The sequence below is a fragment of the Mustela putorius genome, unplaced genomic scaffold (genome assembly GCF_011764305.1).
Source record: "Mustela putorius furo isolate JIRA1106 unplaced genomic scaffold, ASM1176430v1.1 tig00000738_pilon_pilon_pilon, whole genome shotgun sequence".
In the NCBI taxonomy this organism is placed as follows: Eukaryota; Metazoa; Chordata; class Mammalia; order Carnivora; family Mustelidae; genus Mustela; species Mustela putorius.
The window spans coordinates 6155238-6176786 of NW_025421463.1; the positions used below are offsets into that span (position 1 = coordinate 6155238).

At 57.7% G+C, this 21549-nt stretch overlaps 1 protein-coding gene across 4 annotated transcripts; it reads left to right on the plus strand.

The window, feature by feature from the left end:
• Window positions 1–1089: 1089 nt before the first annotated feature.
• CBX7 (chromobox 7) lies at window positions 1090–21335 on the plus strand. 4 transcript variants are annotated; one of them, XM_004743275.2, is made up of 6 exons: window positions 1093–1408; window positions 3571–3614; window positions 10484–10549; window positions 14918–14984; window positions 17499–17850; window positions 18193–21335. In XM_004743275.2, the coding sequence occupies exons 1-6, from the start codon at window positions 1340–1342 to the stop codon at window positions 18345–18347; spliced, it is 753 nt and encodes a 250-aa protein (XP_004743332.1). In that variant the 5' UTR covers window positions 1093–1339; the 3' UTR covers window positions 18348–21335. The 4 variants fall into 4 exon arrangements, with proteins under 4 accessions (XP_012907091.1, XP_004743332.1, XP_044939777.1 ...); XM_045083842.1 differs by having other exon boundaries at window positions 1096–1408; window positions 17778–17850; XM_013051637.2 differs by lacking the exon at window positions 10484–10549 and having other exon boundaries at window positions 1090–1408.
• Window positions 21336–21549: the final 214 nt, after the last annotated feature.

The following is a 21549-nucleotide window of genomic DNA, read 5'->3' on the forward strand; positions in this document are numbered from 1 at the left end:
TTCTAAGATGATGGTTATTTTCTCCCTGGACATTAGATAAATCATTCCAGTGCCTTCTGGCTCGCTTCCGTTGCTTCTGATAAAAAGTGGAGCGTAAATCTATCATTTCTTTTTTCTGTGCTCCAGACAGAGGCGTTTGGACTTTACTCTGAGGGGAATGAGGAGCTACGGGAAGTGCTTAAGCACGAGGGTGACCCAGTCAGATCTGCATTGGAGAAAGCGCTCTCTGGCACCCTGTGGACGCGGCTCCGAGGGGGCGGCAGCTCAGTGAGGAGGCTGTCGCTGCAGTCCCCGCGGAAAGGACGAGGGGTGTGCAGGGAAGCAGGGCAGGGAGGCAGGACTTGGGATCCATGCAGGTAGGCGGTGGGAGCGCGAGGGGCGCGGTGCCGAGCGGGCAGGAATGGTGGCGCCGGAGCGAAAACAGAAGGGGGATGGCGTGGGTGAGGCAGAGTCCGTCGAGGACCTCAAGATCCATTCATTCCACAAACAGTGGGACAACTATTATGTGCCGAACGCCAAGTGCGTGGCGGAAAAGCCCGCCCCCGCCACACCTGCTGCGAGTTACTGCCTAGCTGGGGGCCTCCGCACAGCCGCCCACGGACGGACGGACGGACGGACGGACGAACATGCAAGCGCCTGCTCAGGACTGGCCCAACAACGCCGTCTCCCGAGCCCGGACCCAAAGGCCTCGGTCCGCAGACGCGAATCTCGGCCGGCCCCGCCCTCCCGCCGCTCGGGGGTCCGCGCCCCGGCCCCGCCCGCTTCGCTGTGGGAGGGGGGACACATGGCCTCCGCGCTCGGCCCGTTTCTCATCGGTCGAACCGGGGCGTGTCGTTTCCGGCCTCCCAGAGTCACCGGGAGCGTTTTAAGAAACGCGTCTCGGTCTTGAGATTTCGTTCCGCCCCGACACCAAGCGACGCCCGCGCCAAATAAGTCCCGCGGAACGGCGCCGCGGAGCAGCAGCACGCGGCCCCCGGTTCGGCGGCGGGGCGGGGCGGGGCTCCATCGGGGGCGGGGCGGGGCCCTCGGGGAGGGGGAGGCCCAGGAGGGAGGGGCGTGACCTGCCGGGCGCGAGCCGAGCCCCCGCCCCGCCCCCTCCTCGCGCGCTCGCTTGCTCGCTCGCTCGCGCAGAGGAAAACGTTGCGCAGGTTCAAAAATGGAACGTCGGCGGCGTGAGGGAGCGCGAGGGGGTGTGCGCGCGTGCGCGTGCGCGTGCGCGCCCGGGCGAGGGTGACGGGGTCCCCGCCGGCCCGAGCATCGCGCGCCTCAGCCGCGGCCCCGCAGCTCCGCCCCCGGCCCGGCCCGGCCCGGCCCCGGGCCCGCTCGCCCGCCGCCCCGCATGGAGCTGTCAGCCATCGGCGAGCAGGTGTTCGCGGTGGAGAGCATCCGGAAGAAGCGCGTGCGGAAGGTGAGGCTGCCTGGGGGCGGCTCCCAGGACCCCTGTGGGGTCCCCTGTTGTCCCCAGCACCGTCCCTTCCACGCTGGCGGCGAGGGGGAAAGTGGGGGCGGGGGCCCAGGCGGCTCCGCGCTGCTGGGCTCGTCTCCCCAGTCTGTGCCTCAGTTTCCCCTGCCACCTTGTAGGACGAGTAGAATAAAAGTTGTTGCCCCGGCATCCTGGAGGCAGCTGAGCCCGCCAGAGCTGGAGGTTGGGGTCAGACTGTAGGGATCCTGAACGCCATTCTTCCTCAACCTCCCCTTATTCTAAATAAGGGGAGATGGAGGCCCAAGTTAAGGAAAAGGCTCGCTGGTGTGTTGGCGTCGGAGCTGGGTCTCGAACTCAGGACTCCGGGCTCGGTACCGAGACCTTTGAAGTTGGAGGCGGAGCTTCAGCCTCCTGCCTCTGAGGTCTAACTCTGGACTTCAACCTTTTCGGATCCCTTCTACCCCCACCTCCGGCTTTCTCCCCGTCTTGCAGCGCACACCTCTCTGGCTTCCCCACCCCAACTCTCAGCCCCGCCCGGCCAAGCTCAGTGAAGCCGCCTACAGCGCTGGGGCATCCTCTAAGCTCCTCCCCCTTCCATTCGCCTCCAAAACATGCCCTGCAATTGAAAGAGGCATCTGTTCCATTGGGTTCGGGTACCCGCGCCTCGGGGGTTCACACTTCCTGTGCACCTGTTTGCAGAGTGGTCTCCTCAGACGAGAGGTGGGGGATGGAAGCCCTTGGGGAAAGTCCTTCCGGCGCTCACCACCATCTTTTCCCCTTTTCTGCAGCCCTTTGGGAGGCTCCAGTGGCAGGGCTGGGAGGGGTCTTAGAGGTCACCGGCTCCTGTTTGACAGAGGCAGAGACTGAGACCCAGGCAGAGGAAATGACCTGGTCAAGGTCACACAGCAAGGCGGAGATGGGGGTAGAGCAGGAGCTCAAGTTGACTAATGGCTAGCTCATCTTTGGAGAGAGAAAACTCAGTCCTGGCATCGAGAGCCAAGGATGAAGGTCGAGGTGTGCCAGAGGCTTTTCTTCCTTCTGCTCTGATGGGGTTGAACTCTTAGGGCTGCCCCTCCTCCTTCTCCCTTCCTCCAGGATTTCCTCGATTTTAATTTATTCCACAAAGCCCAGTGCTTTCCACGCACAGTAGCCTAAGCAGATACAGTGGTTATCCTCCTTATGGTAGTGCCAGAAAGTGAAGGACATCATTCCTTCAGCTGTTCCCTCAAAATATATTTATTGAGGTTCTTTTATGTACCAGGCACCATTCTAAGCCCCAGGGAAGCAGACATCCCTTCCCTCATGGAGCCAGCATTCTGGCAGAGGAGACAAGCAATGAACAAGGAAATAAACACAGATGCCTTCCGGGGGGGCTGTGTGCTATGCAGAAGGAGAACTGGAAGGTGGGAAGGATGGTGTTAGAAGGGTTAGTCAGGGCGGGCATCTTTGAGGAGGTGACATATCTTGGTCTTAGAGTTCTGGTGCCCATGGTGTGGGACTGGAAAGCCAGGCCCCTGTCAATGAGGAAGGGAGGGGTCAGACTCTATTTTCTAACTACTGGAGAAGAGACCATCACTCCTGAAGGTGGAGACTTTGTCAGCCTTTTCCGGGGTCCTGCCAGGGTCTTTTGAGTTAAAAGCCCTAAAGTCATTTGCCTGTCAACCCCTGGACCAGAGGCAGCCTCTCCCAGGAAAGCAGCTGGTGGGGCTAGAGCCATTGGAAACATGCCAGTGAGGAATTTTCTAGAATTTGGAGAGTCTTCTGTTTGAAAATGTTAGAGGAGTTATGGTCTTAGCCCTGGGACTCTGGGCACTGGATCTTTGGCGATACACGCCCCATGTGGCCTTAGTTTCCCCATGTGTGACATGGGCTCTGAGCTGCCACAGAAGCCCCAGAAATCTTTGGGGCCAGATGCCTTCCTGTGCTTTCACAGGAAGGACAATCTGGGGTAGTCATGCAGCAGCCAAAGTTTGGGTGTCTCTGAGTTGGTGGGGATCTGGTGCAGAGTGAGCAGGGGGTGGAGTGTCCCTGGGCTGTGTATGTCTTGGGGGAACATCAGTCTGCAGAAAGTATTGGGCCTTACTGTCCTGTGAGTGGTTGTTGGGGCAGCTGTGTATCTCACTGTGTCTGCTTCTCTCTCTTCCCAGGGTAAAGTCGAGTATCTCGTGAAGTGGAAAGGATGGCCTCCAAAGTAAGGCTCCTCTGTGTGTCTGTGTCTGCCTAACTGTTCAGTCTTCATTTGCCTTTTGCCTCTCTCCCACCTAGCTTTTAGCTCCAGCTGCTTTAGTGGCATTCGAAGCTTGATTAAATCTTCCTCTTCTCTGGGCCTCTGTTTCCCCTCTGCCAGCTGAGGGGCTAGAGGGACATGAGGGTCAGAGTGGGCCCCACTCTTCTCTCCTGCTGCCCTCTGGGTTGAGCTCCATCTTCTTGCTGGAGCCTCCCCTCCCCTCTTCTGGCTTTTCCTGGCTCCTAGGAGGGGAAGGCCCAGTATCTTGGCTTCAGAGATGGCTGCTGGCCAGGCAGAGGTAGAGCAAATACAGAGCTGAGTGCGGTTTGGGGGACTGGATAAGACAAGTCTAGCCGGTGGGGCATGAATCCGCAGTACCACAGTGCTAGGGCCAGAGCCTAAGCCCACTTTGCCTTTGGACAGCACTCTGCAGTCTACCAAACAGGTTTCCATACAGCCTTGTAAAGTAGGTATGATGGTAATCTCTAAAGATGAGAACACATGCTCAGAGAAGGTAAGCACCTTGCCTTAGGTCACACAGCAAGTGGAGGCAGAGGTGGGACTTGAATTGGCCTCCCCAGTTTCGGGTATCTCCTCTATGACTCCTCCATCTCAGAGTTGGGGGGTAGATTGCTGGGTCTAGGACCTCTCCCAGTGGCTCCACCTCTCCTGCTGAGGTCCAATCAGGAACCTTCTTACTAACCAATCACCTCCCAACAAGGGGGTGGCAGTGGGAAGGAATGAACCAGTCGTGGGGCCTCTTCATTGGTTTGTGGGTGCCCTGCCTCCCTGCCCTCCGTGCTAGGGACTGACTCCTGGAAACCCCCGTTGCCCAGAGCATCTGCTGTGTGTGCCAGGGGCTTTCTGCCCTGTTTGTGTTGAGAGCTGACCTGGTCCTGGGTTCTGGGAGCATCTTGGGGGCCTGGTAGGGAGACACAGCAGAGAGAAATACAACCTGTGTTCCCTCAGGTTCCCGATCTGCAAAATAGACTCTAGAGGGCAGGCCCAGCTCTCCTCTCTTACGCTCCTTCCCCTTGTGGGGTGCAAGTCCTGGGTGCAGGGGTTCAGGGCGACCTGCAGGCATCCTGAGGTCTGGCTTGGAGACTGGCCAACCTGAGAATGCGCTGGTCTACTCCTGCTGCCTCCCCCTGCCAACACCCTGGACCTGGAGGAGGAGCCCCTCCTCCTTGGGGCACATGAGAAGTGACGTTCTAGGCTGGGTGAAGGAGCAGGAGGAGTTGAGGCAGGGCTAGGAAAGGAAGATGCCTGGGGTGGGCAGCAGGAGCTCCGACCCCCTGGGTGTGCTCTCTCCCTTAGCTTCTGCACCGGAAGGCAATACATTGGAGCGTAATGACCAGCCTATCGGCCTTTCAGGCACTGCTGGCAATTTTTCCTCCTCAAAAGACCCCAGCTTTTAAAAGATTTCCTTCTCTAAACAGAGGTATTATCAAGGAAAAGTTCCTTCTTCTGCTTTTTCAATCCCACATGGATATGTCTGCCTATCAGAGCTTTAGCCAGGAGAGAAGGGCCTAGCACTCCAAGAGCACTCCCTCATGTTTCTGCTGGCTTGAGCCCCTGGCCCTGATGCTGCTTGTTTCGTCATATGCTGAGGCCACCAGGTGGGCCCTAGTGACAGCCTCTTGTGACTCCCTGGAGGGGTTCTAGGAACTAGAACCAGATGATCTGGGGTACCAATGGCTTCCTTGCACTTTGGTCCTGGGTTCCTGGCTGGCTCACAGCTGTCCAGGTCCCCAACATGGTGGGGCCTCTGCTTCCTGATTTACAAGTCGGAATAAGGAAGCCTCTATCACAGTGCTGTTGTGAGGACTGGGTGATGGAGATAGGTACCCAGTGCATTGTCAGATGGCCAGGCACTTAGGAAATGTTTGCTGTTAATGCAAAGTTAGACAGCTCAGCCTCTAGGTCTCCCTGCAGCCAGGAAAGGGATCTGGGAGATTCCATTCCTCATAGGAGCTCAGAGGAGGCTTAGAGATGGCTTAGGTCAGTCCCAGATGGTGAAACTGAGGCCCAAAGAGGGGAAACCATGATAAGACTATAACTTCCAACCCCATACGGTGTGGTACCTACTTCTGCCACCCACTGCATCACCCTACTTCACTGGGGAGGAAAATAGGTTCAATTAGGGGAAGAAGCAGAACCCCAGGCTCCTTTGTAATCCACTTGGGCTTTAGTCTCCCTCCCCACCTCAGGGGCCCTTGCTTGGAGAAGAGGCTGTGAAAGAGTGGGGGGAGTGGGTCGTTGGGCAGGCTGTTCCCTGCAGGCCTGGGAGCCTTGGCTAGGGTAGTGCCAGCCTTGTTAGGGAGGAGAGTCAGATTCTCCTGCTCAGCAACACCTTCCTCTCCCTGATCAAGGAGGCTTATATTAAATATCAGAAAGCATAATTTAGATATATACTCACTCTTTGCCAGGCCCCTGTTAGATCATTACATGCTTTGCCCATTTTCTGTCCACAGCTGCAGACAAATGACTGCCCTTCCTCCCCAGCAGATGGGGCAGAGGAGCTATCTTGTTTGTTCTGGAAGGTACAGCAAATTGCCCAGGGAGGGGCTGGGGGCACAGGGCAGAGGATGTCAAATCGTTAGTTCCAGGCTCTCTGACCCATACAGACCCTCAGATACCCTGCCTGCCCAGGACTGCCGTTCCTGCTTTGGAAATGCATTCCTTGCTTCTTTTCCCACTTGTGAATACGACCCCATCTTTTAGGGAGGACTGCCTCCGTGGAGATTTGGTAATGATATTGTCAGTGGCCATAGCAGGCTGCTAATCCATAAGCACCTTGTATGAGTCAGGCATTGGCCCATTTTTAATTGCCTCTTGGCAACCCATTTTACAGATGGGCATACAGAAATCTAGCAGAGGAGTCTGTGCCCAGGGTCAAATACAACTGGGATGATTTGCACTATGGTTTGCCTGATCCCAGGGCTCGGGGACTAGAGCTTGTGATACACCATCAGCTCTGCAACTGAGGATCTTTTGCCTGTTCCTCTCTTGACCATTCAGAAGGAAGTGCTTAGGCTTTGGAGCCAGACCAGGCTGCCTTTGAACCCTAGTTCTGTAGCTTTACAAAGCCCTCTACCTCTGCACCTCCATTTCTCCACCTGTAAAGTAAGACCATAGCCTCACAGGACCCTGTGGAAGGCTGCCTGAGACAAAAGTTTCATAACCCTGTGCCAGGGACGGAGGAGGCGCGTCTTCCTCTTTCAACGCTGGGTTTGGGCAGCAGCAGCAGCAGCAGAGTCCAGGGCTCTGGCCTGGCAGGTTTTCGCACTCCATTGTTACTGATTTAATTAACGCGTATTTGCTTTTATTATGTATCACACTGAGCTAAGTGCTTCACGTGGCTGAGCACATCTAATGGTCACTGAAGCCCCCAATACAGGGACCTTTGGTAGTCCCACTTCACGGATGAGTAAACGGACTAACCTGCGCACTGCCCCGCCCCTCAATCTCGGACCTGAGCGCGTCGCGCTGCTTCTCATTTTGGGGAGCTTTAAATCGGCCTGGGGGGACTGGGGCGGGCCTGGCTTTGGGGGACCCCGCCCCCTGCGCCGCGGGAGCCTGCGCAGCGCGGCTCAGGCGGGGCGGCCGGGAGCCTGTTTACCCGGTCTCGGGGGCGGGGCGGTCGGTCACGTGGCCGTGTTTACCTCGGGGCAGGCGCGATCCGTCCCCGCCCCCGCTCCCCATTGGCTGGCCTGGTAATCCGGGGCGCGCCCTCCTCCGTGCGTGCGCGCGCACGGCTGCTGCCCTGCAGGGGGCGGGGCGGGGCAAAGTAGGGCTCTCCGCCCCCCACGGAGCGCTGCGTTCCCGCTCTGCCGGCCAGTTGCTCTGCTCGCCCCACCCGCCCTGCCGCCCGCCCGCTGCACGCTCTGGTCTTGCCTGCGCCCAAAGCGCGTTTGCAGTGGCTGTGGCCCCTGGCTCCCCGCATCGTGGAGCGGTGTTAATGGCCTCCACTTTAGGGGGCGGAGATGTCCAGAGAATTGAGACCGTAGTGCAGACTTCCAACCATTCCTCTCCCACAGCATGGAGCAGGACCAGCCCTCCTGCTACTTACATAGTCTGAGCCTGTTAACACGCCTCCTGGCCCTGTAACAATTCCCCCTGAATCTACTGAGCCTTTCTGTGCACCCACTGTGTGCAAGGTCCCGGTCATAGGACATAGTCAGGACATAGTCAGGCACTCTCCGTCTCCCAAGAACATCACAGACCGGTGAGTGACAAGTGAGAGACCCAAAGGTAGAGAGTGGCCAAGATTCAACAGTTCCAACCACAGACGGGCCACTTACTGTCTCAGGGACCTTGGCAAGATGCTTACCTCTGTGCCTGTTTCTTCATCTTTAAATAGGGTAACCTACCCTATGGGGGTTTTATGAGGAATAGATGAGTCCCGGCAGTGAGTGGTGCTCTTACCATGATGGTGATGGTGGCGATTCTTAAGATGAGGAAATTGAGGTCCAGCGAAGGTTAGGGACTTGCCGGGAACCACACAGCACCCACATCAACAAAAAATGGGCAGGGCAGTGGGGAAGTGGGCAGGACAGAGAAGACTGGAACACTGTAGAGACATCTTAACAGCTAGAGGAGAGAGGGCGAGGCAGAGACAGGAGGAACACAAAATTCCTCCTTTCTTGTAACTCGTTACTGCTGAAGAAATCTAACCTTTGTTTTGCAAGAGGAAGTTCTGGAGTCTCTGCCAGTCTCTGGTTGCTTATACTTTGGGCTGTATGCAAAGTATCAGAAAAACCCGTTTCACTCTTAACCTTTCTTTAGGGTGAACAGAACTCTGCAGTGGCTTCAATATCATTCCCAGAGCACCCAGGGTGTGAGGCTGGGCACCCTGGAGAGGGCTTGCAGTCTGCCTGCCAGGATGCCAGCTGGATTCATCAGAAATTTTGGCAGGTGTCAATGCACCAGGCTGTGGAGAGCAGCTGAGGGGAGGGTGAATTCTGCAGGGAGCTTGAGGAGGCTGTCAGGGGAAGCTCTTAAAGGATGAGGAGGAGATCATGGAGGGACTGGCCCTCAGGTGGAGAGCACAGCCTGTAGAAGGGAGGCGTGATTGTGCCTGATCAGGCTGGGCATGGGGCACTTGGGTAGGGACTGTGAGGTCCTCAGGGCTCAGACCTTTGTTGCTGAGTGCACAGAGAGCCTGACACGGGGCCAACACAAAGTCGGTGTGAGGAAGTGCCGGTGTAAGGAAGGAGGAAAGGATTCTGTCCTCCGGTAGCTTGTTCTTCGAATCCGGATTGGACTACTGGTGGCTGTCAGTTTAAGATGAAGGTTTTAGCTCAGCGGGTTAGGAGACAGCAGGAGCAGGGTCTCTACCCAGCCTCTTCCTGCCTCCTAACACCTTCCTGATGATTCCTGTTCACCTCCCTTGTTGCCCAGCAGAGCTGGGTGCAGCCTGGGCCAGAATCATAGTCCGTTGCTTTGGTGTTGTTTGTACATATACATGTATGCACATGAACATACTCGTGTTTATATGTTTGTACGTATGTTGTATATTCGAATATGTATATATACGGACACATTCAGGTACGTGTTTTAAAACTTTTCATTTTCCATTTATCAGCATCTGTTTATGGTGAGTGACCCTAGTTTTTCCATTTATGGAAATCATAAAGGGTTTGTTTTTTTTTTTTGGTAAGTTTATTATTATTTTTTTTTAGTAATCTCTACACCCAACATGGGGCTCAAATGCACGGCCCAGGACTAAGAGTTACATGCTCCTCTGACTGAGCCAGGGAGGTGCCCCTAAAGTTTGTTTTTATTTTTTTTTTTAAAGATTTTATTTATTTATTTGACAGATAGAGATCACAAGTAGAGAGGCAGGCAGGGGCGGAGGGGGGGGAGCAGGCTCCCTGCTGAGCAGAGAGCCCGATGTGGGGCTCCATCCCAGGACCCAGGATCGTGACCTGAGCCGAAGGCAGAGGCTTTAACCCACTGAGCCACCCAGGCACCCCTAAAGTTTGTTTTTAAAATAAAATTATTAAACAAAACAAGTGAGCCGCTTTCGAGGCAGCCGTTAAGTAAATAGCCCAGGTGGAAGGAAGATGGCTTGAGCTATGAAGTGCTGAGCTGTCACTCCCCAGTCTGGCCCAACAGGGGGCGCTCTGTGGTCTGGGGTGGTGGAGGGTCCCCCTTCGAAATACCAAAGGGACCTGCCGTGGGATTGCGGCACCATTCAGTCGCTAGCCATCTACCTGGTTCCTGCTGCATGCCAGGCCTGGCAAGGAAACTTCAGGCCAGGCTGGGAAGGTAACAGCTGTGTGCTAATGAGGGAGGGAGCAGCTCAGCCCAGTCAGCGGAGGCTGCACTGGGACCAGGGCTGGAAGGGTGGGCAGGGACAGCAGCCGGAAGCACGGAGCACTTCCTGTGCACCAGGCACTGTACTAGGCAGTTAGATGAACACGTTCAGCAGCACAAGAGTTCTTTACAGGTGGGAAAGTGGAGGCACAGGGACGTTGAGTAAATCCTTCAAGAGCTGGGATCTGAAACTAGGTGGTCTGGTGCCAGTGCCTCTGCCCTTGACCACATGCTCAGGCTTCTCACCAAAAGGGAGCCCCAGGAGCAGTGCCCTGTACTTCGGAGCATGAGGTCTAATTGGGAATTGGACACATTTCTTTGGAGGGTGGTGTGATTGGTACTCAGAATGAAGGGAGTTCTTATGTCGTCAGAGCCCCCTGACCTAGCCTGGGCAGCCAGGTACAGATTCTGTGAGTAGGTGGCAATTATGGGGGCCTAGACAGGGGTCGAGAGCCTGCAGGGAATGCTAGTGGGGAGCAGGGCAGCTTCTGACCTCCTGCTTCTCTCCCCAGATACAGCACGTGGGAGCCGGAAGAGCACATCCTGGACCCCCGCCTGGTCATGGCCTATGAGGAGAAGTAAGGGGGCCTCAGCCTGCCACTGGGGCTGGGCATGAGACAGGCTTTGAGGTTTCACATGGAGCCTACTGCTGGGTTGGCTCTGAACGAGGGGCATGGCCATGGGGTGGGGCAGGGGTTTGGCAGGAACAGCTGGGTCTAGTCTGCTGCTGGGAGAAGTCGGGGGGACATCAGGTCCCAGAGCAGCTGAGGGCCCTGGCTCCCTTTCCTGTTGCTGAGTGATGTTGGCCACTTCTCTAACCTCCCCACGCCTCACTCTCTGCTAAAGTGGGCCATCCCTCATAACACTGGCTCTGATTCCCCCAAGGTAGGACTTTCAATTGCTGTGATGGGTATAAAAATGCTTTACAGAGCTGCCCCTGTGTGAGGGGCAGAAATGTCCTTAATGGGCAGTCATGACCTTGGTGACAGATCCGAGAGAGATTCTCCGTAGAGAATCTCTCACCAAGAGAAGGAAAGTCCAGTGGAAGCTTGAGAGAGGGGAGGGACTGTGGCTTTGGAGCAAGGATGTTTAAGTTCTAGTCTCTTCCACTTGGCCACCTCCCAGCTTAGTGGCCCTGGGCAAGGCTCCTCTGGGCCTCAGTGTCCCTTATCTGCTCGTGCTTTGCTCTGATTCCGAAGGTAGGTCAGTGATTGGCGGCTCCATTGAAGGGCAGTGGCGATGCATCTCAGTGGGGAGCTTTTGACAAAGTGTTGTTGCTCCTGATGGGGGAGTCTTTTGAGTCTAGCCACCCCCGTCTGCTGCAGGAGCCCCAGCTGTACTAACCTCCCTGCCAGCAGGCAGCCCAAATCCTTGTGCCTCTTCCCAACTGCCCACCCTTACAGGGCGGGATCTTTGCAGAAAATCGTTTCCATTTGGCCCTTTACAGGAACCTCCTGAGATGGGGATGAGAGTCTCATCTGACAGATGAGGAAACTGAGGCTCTGGTGGCTAAGGAGCTTGTTGGGGGTCACCTCACAGCTGGGAAGCCGCCTACCCAGGGCTTCACCCGGGCCTCCCGAATCCCAGTCCTGGGCCTTCCCCTGCCCCTCCCTGCCCCCCTTCCCACTGCTTCTCTGCAGGAAGTGTCTCGCTGCCCATTCCATGGGAAAGTCACCCCTGTTCTTCACTTTAAAAATTCAGGGTGTCCCCGTCCCACAGCTGTTCTCTGGCTCCTGGGCACTTGGTGGGGCCTTGATCCAAAAGGACTGGTGCTGGGGAGAATCCTGTGGAATGTCGTGGACTGCATGGAGGAGAGCGTCAGGCCGGTGTCCAAGTCCTGAATTAGAGTCCTGGCTCTGCCGCTCGCCAGCTGTGCGGCGGTGGGCAAGGTCTCCTCCTTCTCGGGCCTCATCCTCTTGATCTGTGGAGTGGGGACAGTTGTACTGACCTTGCAGGGCTCTCATGGGGAGCAAGGTGTATGAAAGCACTCTGTAGATCAGTGAGTGTGGGCACAGGTGTGCAAATTATCTCCCTGACGGTAACTAAGGCTCGTTCAGCAAGTCTTTAGTGAGGTTCTGCCATAAGCCAGACACTGTCCCTGGTGCTGGGGACACAGTGAAGGATCAAAACCAACAAACATCCCTATTTTCATGGGGCTCGACACACAATAAAAAACAAACAAACAAACCAATAAGTGTGTATGATATCAGACGGTCATAACTGCTGCAAAGACAGGGTTGGGGGGAGGGGCTGGGGGAGGGGTGCAGGGAGCAGTGGGATGGTTAGGCGGGGGTGTTTGACCAGAGTCCTGAGGGAATGAGCCCAGCAAGTATTTTAGAGAAGAACATCCTAGGTGAAGAGAACAGTCTGTGCAAAGGCCCTGGGGTGAGAGCCAGTGTTTAGGGAACAGCACAGAGGCAAGTGTGGCTCTGAGTGTGACTGGCTGGAGTGGTGTGAGTTGAGCGAGGTGTGGGAGCTGAGGCAGGAGTAGGGCAGCTGAAGGAAGGGGGCGCACAGCTCAGGGAGTGCCTCCTAAGTCTCGCTGGAGGATTTGGATCTTACTTTGAATGAGTCAAAAAATGTAGCAGTTAAGGAACAAAGGAAGAGCTTGGAGACTTAGAGACCCACTGTGTGACTTTTGGCTTACTTCTCTCCCAGTCTTGGTGAAGAGGGGTAAAAGAGGGATGACGGCCCTTTAACCCCGGCCTTGGAGGGTTTTATTTATTTTATTTTATTTTTTAATTTAAAAAAAAAATTTAAAAGATTTTTATTTATCTGTCAGCTAGAGAGAGACAGTGAGAGAGGGAACACTAGCAGGGGTAGTGGGAGAGGGAGAAGCAGACACCCTGCTGAGCAGGGAGCCCAATTGTGGGCTTGAGCCCAGGACCCTGGGATCATGACCTGAACCGAAGGCAGATGCTTAACCCACTGAAGCTCCCAGGCACCCCAGTCTGCACCTTGCAGGGTTTTAAAGAGACTCAGAAGGAGTCTGGCCAGGGGGCTCCTCTGTGGGGTCCCGCCCGCAGGGAAAGGCTGAGAGGGCACGCCTCGTAGGGTGCCACTGCCCTGCAGCCCTGGACATTGACGGGCAGGATCCAAGGCTGACAGAAACCAGGCCCTGGGTGGTGAGTCTGGATAGAACAGACCCCTTCCCCGTCGTGCACACGCACACGCACACACGCATGCACGCACACATGCACACTGCAGGTTAGAAACCAGGGTCATGCGGCCTGGGCTCCGGGCCTGCCCTGCTGGCCCTGGCTGGACCCTGGGCCTGACCCTCACTAGGCCTGGAGCCTGGAGCTCAGCGGCCGACGCTGTCAGAATTTTGGCATTGGGAAAGTGACTTAACCTCTCTGTGCCTCAGTTTCCCTGACGCTAAGGTGAGGAGAGTAACTGCGGCCCCCTCACAGGGCGGCCCTGAGGGGGAGGTAGAGTGATGCCTTGTGCAGAGTGTCCCGTGTGTGGTGATCGTCAACACCACCGTGGAGAAGTTGTAGACGTGCCACCACCCCTGTTCCTTCCCCTCCAGCTCTCCCTCTCCCCGTCTTCCTCCTCTTCCTCTCTTCTTTCTACCCCTCTCTCTTCCACCTCACTTTATTATTTCACTTGCCCGCCCCCCATTTTGATAGATCCCAGGGATCTCTCTTGCTTCTCCCGAGAGCCCTGGTGGCCAGGGGAGAAGGGACCCTCTTGCTCCAGACGAGGACACTGAGGTCCAGAGAGGAGGTGACTGGCCAGGGTCTCCCTTGGGTCAGAGTGGAGCTGGGCCTGGAAGAGGGGGTCCGGGGGGGGGCCAGCAGCGGCTTCTCAGAGAAGAGTCTCACCCTCAAAGGCCGGCAGGTCAGTCCTGGCAAGCTGAGTGGCTGGTGTCACAGTGTGATCAGACGGCTGGCTCCTGGGCCCCAAGGTGGGCTGACCCCCACGGGGACGGCGGGAGGGCTCAGTGCACAAGGCGCAGCTCCCCAGGAGGGAGGAGGGCTGAGGGAGAGGGCGAGGGGTGGAAACAGCTGCCCCGGACGGGCTGGACTCCCAGAGCTCAGATGGAGAGACCGCCTGGGGTCACACAGCCAGGAGGGGAAGTAGGGGTGCACCCCCGGCCTCCACATTCTCTCAGCTGCCCACATGGCCTCTGCAGTGGGGGCCACAGAAAGTGGGGCGGAATGAAATGAAATTGGCAGAATGAAAATGGCTCTGAAGTTTTCACCACCTCCGGCACTGCTGTCGTTGGAGTCTCTGTTGTGTTGTCTCGTGTGTGTCGTGTGTGTCATGTGTGGCTTTGTATGCATCCTCGGGTTGTGCCTGTGTGTTTGGGATGTGGGCAGGGCCCCCGGCAGAGAGCCTGGCATCCACTAGGGACTCAGTACAGGCGAGTTTCTCTCCTTTTCCCCAGCCAGATGATACAGGCGAGAGCCTGTCCTATCCACCTGGGTCACGCACATCCCAAAGGGGGAAAGACCTGGGCAGAGCTTCATTACATGAGAACCATTCCAAGTCCCAGCAGCTCCCCCGGGGTCACTGGAGGCAAATTTGATTGACAGGTTTCTGTACCCCTCTCCCAAGAGTGGGAACCGATCTGTGTTGTTTTCGGGGCTGTACCCAGTGGTATGGAGAGCCGAGTTCTGGCGTGACTCTGGAGCCCAGTAAACACCCACGTACTTTCGGAGACGTCACCCAAGTACCCCCTCTGCAATTGGGACCAGTGGCTGTGCCCCCGCCCTTTTGCCAGATGGGGAGACTGAGGCCCTGGGATTTGAACATGGGACCCCACCGTTACGGTGTAAAGAGAGTAGTGGGGAGGAGTGCCTGCCCTAGGATTAGGGGGTGATGTATGGCGGGTCCCCCTTTCCCTGTAGACTGCAGAGCGCGAGGAGGAGCGGACGCTTCACTTTCCCTTAAATGTCACCCGTGTTTGCTTTTCTTCTGCCATCTGCTTTGCACCCCAGGGAGGAGCGAGACCGAGCATCGGGGTATAGGAAGAGAGGTCCGAAACCCAAGCGGCTTCTGCTGCAGGTAACCCCGTCAGCCTTGGTGCCCGCCCACAGGTCCCCTGTACCCCCGCCCCCGCCGGTCTCCCCCGCCCCATGCACTTGCACCAGCCAGTTGAGCTGGACCACTTGCCCTTCTTGCTCTGCTCAGGGCACTGTGGGGTGGGGGCACTCAGTGGGTAAGTCTCTGTGGGGGGAGGGAGGGAAGGAAGACAGCCTGGGTGGGAGGTGCTGTGGGGCTCAGGGGAGGGTGGATATATGGCGGATGGGAGCCTAAGATTTTGAAAGCTTAGAATCTTGTAAATAAGCCTTTATGAGGCTCAAAATCCCCCAAACACAAAATTGTAATATTTGGGGACCTCAGAAACATAGACTTTAGAATTGAGGAAACATGGGAGCCTGGGATTTTAGAACCCAAGGAAGGGAGACTCAGAATTCTGGAACTGTTGTCATGGGATGCCCTAGAAATGGGGAATTTTTGAGGAAGGGGAAACCCTTTTCCAGTCCTCTGCCACAGGCGGGCATCTAGACTCCGGGGCATCCCAAGTTACCCAGGTCTTGGGGCCACTTTGCTGACTTCACTGCTTTGCTTGGAAAGTGGATGGAGTTGGAAGTGAGGTGATTTGAGGCAAGTCTCTGCCCCTCTCAGCTTGGACTTTCTCATCTGTAGAATTGGGATGACAAGCGTACCTGCTCTCCTTAGTTGAGTGAGGTTCACCCAGGGATTCGAAGCCAAATGATAAGGCTTCTTGGTCTACACACAGTGTGAGCCGCGGCCAGTCTCCTGCCCACTCTTGAGTGTGGATCACCCGAGGTTTTGGGCAGAAAAGATGGGTTTCCCTTCACGCAGTGGGCATTTTCCGTGGGGTTTGGCGTGAATTGGGTCCCAGGATGGAAGGTAGCATCCCTGCGTCAGACGTCTTGCCCAAACTTAGCAACTTAGAGCGGTGAACACTCAGCGTGTCACACAGTGTGATTGGTCCGGAGTTCAGGAGTCCTGTAGCTGCTGCTTTAGTGACTCTAGTTCGGGTTACGGTCGTGATGTCAACCAGCGCACACCATCTGGAGATTTGGCCGGAGCGGAGCACTCTGCGGCCGAGGCGGCTAGTCACGTGCCCACAAGTCAGCTCTGGTTGTTGACAGGAGGCCTGGTACTTTACACGTGGACCTCTCCAAGGGCTCCCTGGTGGCCTCATGGTGTGGCCACTGGCTTCCCCCAGAGCAGACGATCCAAGAGCAAGAGCAAGGGAGAAGCACAGTCTTTCATGGGCCAGCCTCACGAGCCCCACGGCACATCACCCGGGGCCCGAGGGGATGTGGGGTGACTTCCTTGAGGGGGGCCTTGCTGGGGCCCCGTTGGGGGCTGGCCACTCTGGTTTCTTCATCGTCTCACTGATGAAGAAACAGGCTCCGGGGAGGCCAGGAGTTTCCCCAGGGTGTCACAGCCTGGTCTGACCCCGGGGACTCCAGGATGCCGGTTCGGAGCTGCAGTCCTCTCTTGGTGAGGTGGAGAAGGGCAGAGAGCATCGTCTTGCAGGGTTGGAGTTTACTGGGCTCAAGATGGCTGCCGAGCCAGGCTGAAGAAGCAGGTTTAGGTAACGCTGCAGTGGGACAAGCCCTCCCAGCCTTGCAGCACTGTCCTGACCCCTGCCCTGCAGCCCTCCTCCTGGCCCGTAACACCCTGCACCCGGGGCCGAGTGCTAGGCCTACGCGGGCAGGACGGGAGACTGGAGTCTGTGGGTGTGATCTCTGCTCCCAGCTGGGGAGCGTTTGACCTACAGGCCCCATCTCACGGCCTTACTCTCTTCCTGGGGGCTCTTGGCCTCTGGTGACAGGTGGCAGCAGAAGGTATTGTCCCGGAGGGACCCGGGCCTTAGCACCAAAGATCTTCCTTGGATTTGTGCACAACTTGGCCCGAGTCAGTGAGACAAATCCTGGAGACAGAACTGCAGCCCTCCGGTGCTAGAGCACGTGTCCTCCAGCCCCATCTTAACCAGAGTGAGAGGTGGCATCGCCAGAGGGCTGTGCCGCGGCTTGGGGCCGAGGAGTAGCCCCTGGGCTGCAGGCAGAGGGCAGCCAGTGCCATGTGCCCCCCTTGGGGACTTGCCCAAGAATCTCAGGGCATCCACGTCACACCATCTCCTTGGCAAGCTGGCTGTTTCAGCCCTGGGGGTCCTTTAGTAGGCAAACATACCTTCCCGTGATGAATAACTCCGTAGTTTATCTGCTTCATAAATCCAGATTTGCTTTTCTTGGCCAGTTTTCAATTTGTCCTCTGGGATGCTCTCCTACTGTGCAGCTTCTGTCCCTGAGCCCTCTGCTACCCCCCAGGGAGATGCGGTGGCCCCAGGCCAGACCTGAGGCTGGGGCTGGTCAGGGGTGGCTTTCTGGGCGGGGTTGGTGGGGCTGGGGTAATGGCTGGCTCCGGGCCACGGAACACAGGGAAGGGCACTCCAGGCGGGAGGAACAGCATGAGCAAAGGCGCGGCAGCGGCGGGGAGGGCAGGGCTGACCCGCCGTGCCCTGGCTTGCCCCCGCAGCGGCTGTACAGCATGGACCTGCGGAGCTCCCACAAGGCCAAGGGCAAGGAGAAGCTCTGCTTCTCCCTGACGTGCCCACTCGGCAGCGGGAGCCCTGAGGGGGTGGTCAAGGCAGGGGCGCCCGAGCTGGTGGACAAGGGCCCCTTGGTGCCCGCCCTGCCCTTCCCGCTCCGCAAGCCGCGCAAGGCCCACAAGTACCTGCGGCTCTCACGCAAGAAGTTCCCGCCCCGCGGGCCTGACCTGGAGAGTCACAGCCATCCACGGGAGCTCTTCCTGCAGGAGCCAGCAGCCCCGGACGTCCTGCAGGCGGCCAGCGAGTGGGAGCCTGCTGAACAGCCCCCTGAGGAGGAGGGTAAGGTGGCCCCTCGCCCCTGCCCGGAGCCCCTGAGAGCTGGGGAGGTCCCTGGAGTCGGCAGGTCCAGCTGCTGCCATGCCCAGAGAGGGCCCAGGGCGCTCCCAAGGCCACCTAGCCTGTGGGGCGCTGGCACCGCCCTGGCCCTTCCTGTGACCCTGCTGCGGTGGTCACAGGCAGGGAAGACAAATGCAGTGACCTCCTCCTGGGGGTCCAGCCTTGAGCCAGGCCCAGAGCTGGGCGGGCAGGGGTCTGCATGCCGCCCCCACTTCCTGCTCCCGCCCTCCCAGGGCTGCGATCAGGGCCGTCCTCAGCGCCATCTTTCTCCCGTGCCTGCCGCAGATGGAGACCTGGCCGAAGGCCCCCCTCCTTGGACTCCTGTGCTCCCCCCAAGTGAAGTGACAGTGACCGATATCACCGCCAACTCCGTCACGGTCACCTTCCGCGAGGCCCAGGCGGCTGAGGGTTTCTTCCGGGATCGCGGCGGGAAGTTCTGAGTCATCATTTTTACTCTTCCTAAACTGTTTGCTTTTGGGCTTGGGGTGGGGACTTCCAGAGATGGGGAGGGGTTGGGGGCAGGGTAATTATTTTATTTAAAAAAATATGGAACAGGAGCAGGGGGCAAGATCCCGACGCTTTCCCACCACTTTCCCGCCACCTCGCCCCCTTTCTCTGCGCCTGACATTTACAGAAAGGCTCGGTGGTCTGCTTTGGGGGCGGGGCTGGGGCGGCCTGGCATTGCCCTGCCCGTCAGGGGGTCCTCTCCGGGCCAGGCTGGAGACCGGGCCTCCTGTTCTTGGATGCTTCCCTCACCGTTCTCTAGAGACGCAGCAGCTGGTCGCAGGAACCAAAGGAGAATGGGAGGGCCCAAACCCTCTCCCTTGAGCCCCCTACTCTTGCCTTTCTGGGTGGTTTCCCTTTTCCTTTTTGGGGGTGGGGGGGGTCCTTATTTTTAACTTTCCACTCCAGCTTTGTGGTGGGACATGGAGGCTGGCTTTGACCAAATATGACCTGGTCAAGACGAGGGGGCAGGAGGAGGCCTTTGAGGTTGTGGGGTACATCCCATGCCCTTCCTTGGGGGTGGCTGCCAGCTGAGCCCCTTCTCCCCGGGAGCCCCCCGACCATCACCTGGCCTGTGAGAAACACTCACGTGCACACCCAGCCACACGGGCGTGCACACACAGCCCTGGGATCCCGGGACCCGAGGCATTGTGTCTGCAGACACGCACAGTGGGTCTTGCAAACCTCCTGTTTAGAAACCCCGACCTGGTGAATTGTGGGGTGACTCCAAGCGCCTCAGAACTTGTCACGGGCAGCCCACACTTTCTAGCCTTGCTCAGCACGTCACAGGACGGGGTCTCTCCCGACACAGTTTGCTCGCAGCTGTCCGCACAGGGCCAGGTGGCCTCCGAGGCTCTGGGCATGCGGTGCGGGGCTGGGACTTCACCCGGCCAGCTGCAGGGGTGCCGAGGGTCAGCACAGGCTCTGAGGCACTTGGGCCCCGTCCTTCCTCCCCTGAGGGGCTCTCGTTTTCTCTGACTCAGGTGACTTTTGAACCCTACCCACTCTTCGCTTTTGCTATCCTCCCAGAGAGGGAGGGAGCATCCCACCACCTTCTCAGGGCAGCCTTCGACTCCTGAAACCCTTCCTCCTTCCCTTCCACGGCCCCTCCCCATTCAACCTAAATGCCACAGCCTAGAGTGACCTAGTGTTCCTGCAGGGGAGGGGACCTCTGCCATGTCTTCCTGCAGTGGGGCTGCCCTGGATGGTGGGTCAGGCTGTGCATAAGCCCAGCCAGCAAGGGGCTGTGGCTGCCAGAGGAGGGGCTCTTGTCTGCACAGATGTGCCCTGTGGCCAAGAATAGTTTCCCAGGTCATGAGGAGGGGCTGTTCCCCTGCCCCTTCTCCAGCCCAGTAAGGGAGAAAAAGCCAGGTGGGGCTGGGTACCAGGGAAGCAACAGTAGAGGCCGCCTCCCTCCACTTCCCCCATCCTGAGTTGGGGCACTAGGCGGTGGGACCTGCCCTCTCCCAGGGCCCTCTCCCCACTCTGCTTTGTCCTGAGGAAGTCAGCAGAATCCTGCTGAGACGGGGATAGGGCCATTCTTCCCCCAGACCCCTTCTTCCCAAGTTCCCAAACCAAAGACAGCCTGGACCCCATTTTTGTTTGGGGTGCCCTGCTGGCAAGATTCCTAAATCCCTGAGTCTATCTCCCCTTCCTCCTTAGTCCTTCGTTGTCCAGGGTCAATTCAGTGCTTCCATTGGGGGGTGGTCCCCTCTGGTGGTTCCTTCCAGCCCAGGAAGTTGACTCTAGAGGAGTATATGGGGGCGGACCAGGGAAGGGGGCAGCAGAGTTACCCCTGCTCCCGCCCCATCCAGCTGTGAGACCCTGGGTCCCGGAAGGGCAACTTGGAGTTGGGGGTCTCTCCCAGGACATGGGCTCCCAACAGACGTGAGGGTGATGGAGTGGAGGTGGCCCAGCGGCAGGGGCAGGGGGTCCTCTCTGATCGAAAGCTGTTGGTCGTGGCTTTGGGGCTGGGCTGGCAGCATGCAATAGAAGGCCTACAGCCCATCCCCCAGGGGATGTGGGACCTCGTCCTGCCTCTTGGGCTCTTTGAAAGAGCTGTTTGTGCAATTGGGGGTGGGGGGGGCTGGGGGCCATTTGTGGAGTGAGACAGCTGACTTTCTCTCTGCTGCCGCAGGACAGATCTTGCCTCTTCCTCAGTCCTTTGTGATGCACAGGGCATCCCGCAGCTCAGAGAGGGCAGAACCCTGTGAGCCGGGGATCCCCACGGCTCCCCAGGACGGAGACTTCTATGAGGGGCTGGGTGTGGTCTTGCAGACCTTTGTCCAGCCCTGAGCGTCCCAGCGGGGCCTGGGACACTGAGCTCCCACCCTACCCCACCCCTCCCCAGAAGGCCAGTACTCGCCCAGGTGGGGGCGCTTAGAACGAGTGGGACAGCCTGTCCTTCCCTCCCCAGCCCCCGCCCATTTTGAATGTAGAGAGCCTGGGTGGTACTTGCCTCTTGCTGTGGCATGGGGCCAGGAGAGGATTCCCCCACCCCTGGCACGGCCACTTGCCATGCCCAGCCGAGCCCTGACATCCCTCCAGGGGGATGGTCCCATGGCTGACTCCCCACCCGCAGGGGGAGGCGCTGTGCCCGTGGGGGGTGGCTTAGCTTCGCTTCCGAAGCAGCCGGCCTGGCCTCCACATCTCAGCACAAGAACGCTGCCTTTGCACAGAATGAGCGTCGAGCTTTGTTCAGACAACATGAATGTATTTGGGAGGGTTGGGGGTGCGGGCTGATTCCAAGCACATGCCTTTTCCAAGTGTGTGTGTGCTGGGAGGGCTAGAGCGGGTGCAGAGCGCGGTTTATTTTTGTACTGATCTTGGTAAGAGACTGTATAGCATCTATTTATTTAGATGATTTATCTGGTAAATGAGGCAAAAAAATTATTAAAGATACATTAAAGATGATTTTGAAAAAAGCTCTTGCACTCGAGCCTTCACTTTTGACAGTGTCACAGCCGGGCCTGGGGAGGAGCGCCAGCCAGCCCCCAGGGTGGCAGCCTGGGACAGAGGTCCCAGGTCCACCAGTTACCGACCATAATCTTAGGCCACAGCCCATTTCCAGAGCCCTCCAGATGTACAGTGAGATGAATTGGGCAGGAGGTGTGGGGAAGTGGAAGCCAGCATGTAGAT

Coding starts and splice junctions, on each gene's coding strand:
- CBX7 (XM_004743275.2), top strand. CDS start 1,340: ATGGAGCTGTCAGCCATCGGCGAGCAGGTGTTCGCGGTGGAGAGCATC. Junction 3,615..10,483: donor TGGAAAGGATGGCCTCCAAA/GTAAGGCTCCTC, acceptor TTCTCTCCCCAG/ATACAGCACGTGGGAGCCGG. Junction 14,985..17,498: donor CCAAGCGGCTTCTGCTGCAG/GTAACCCCGTCA, acceptor TTGCCCCCGCAG/CGGCTGTACAGCATGGACCT.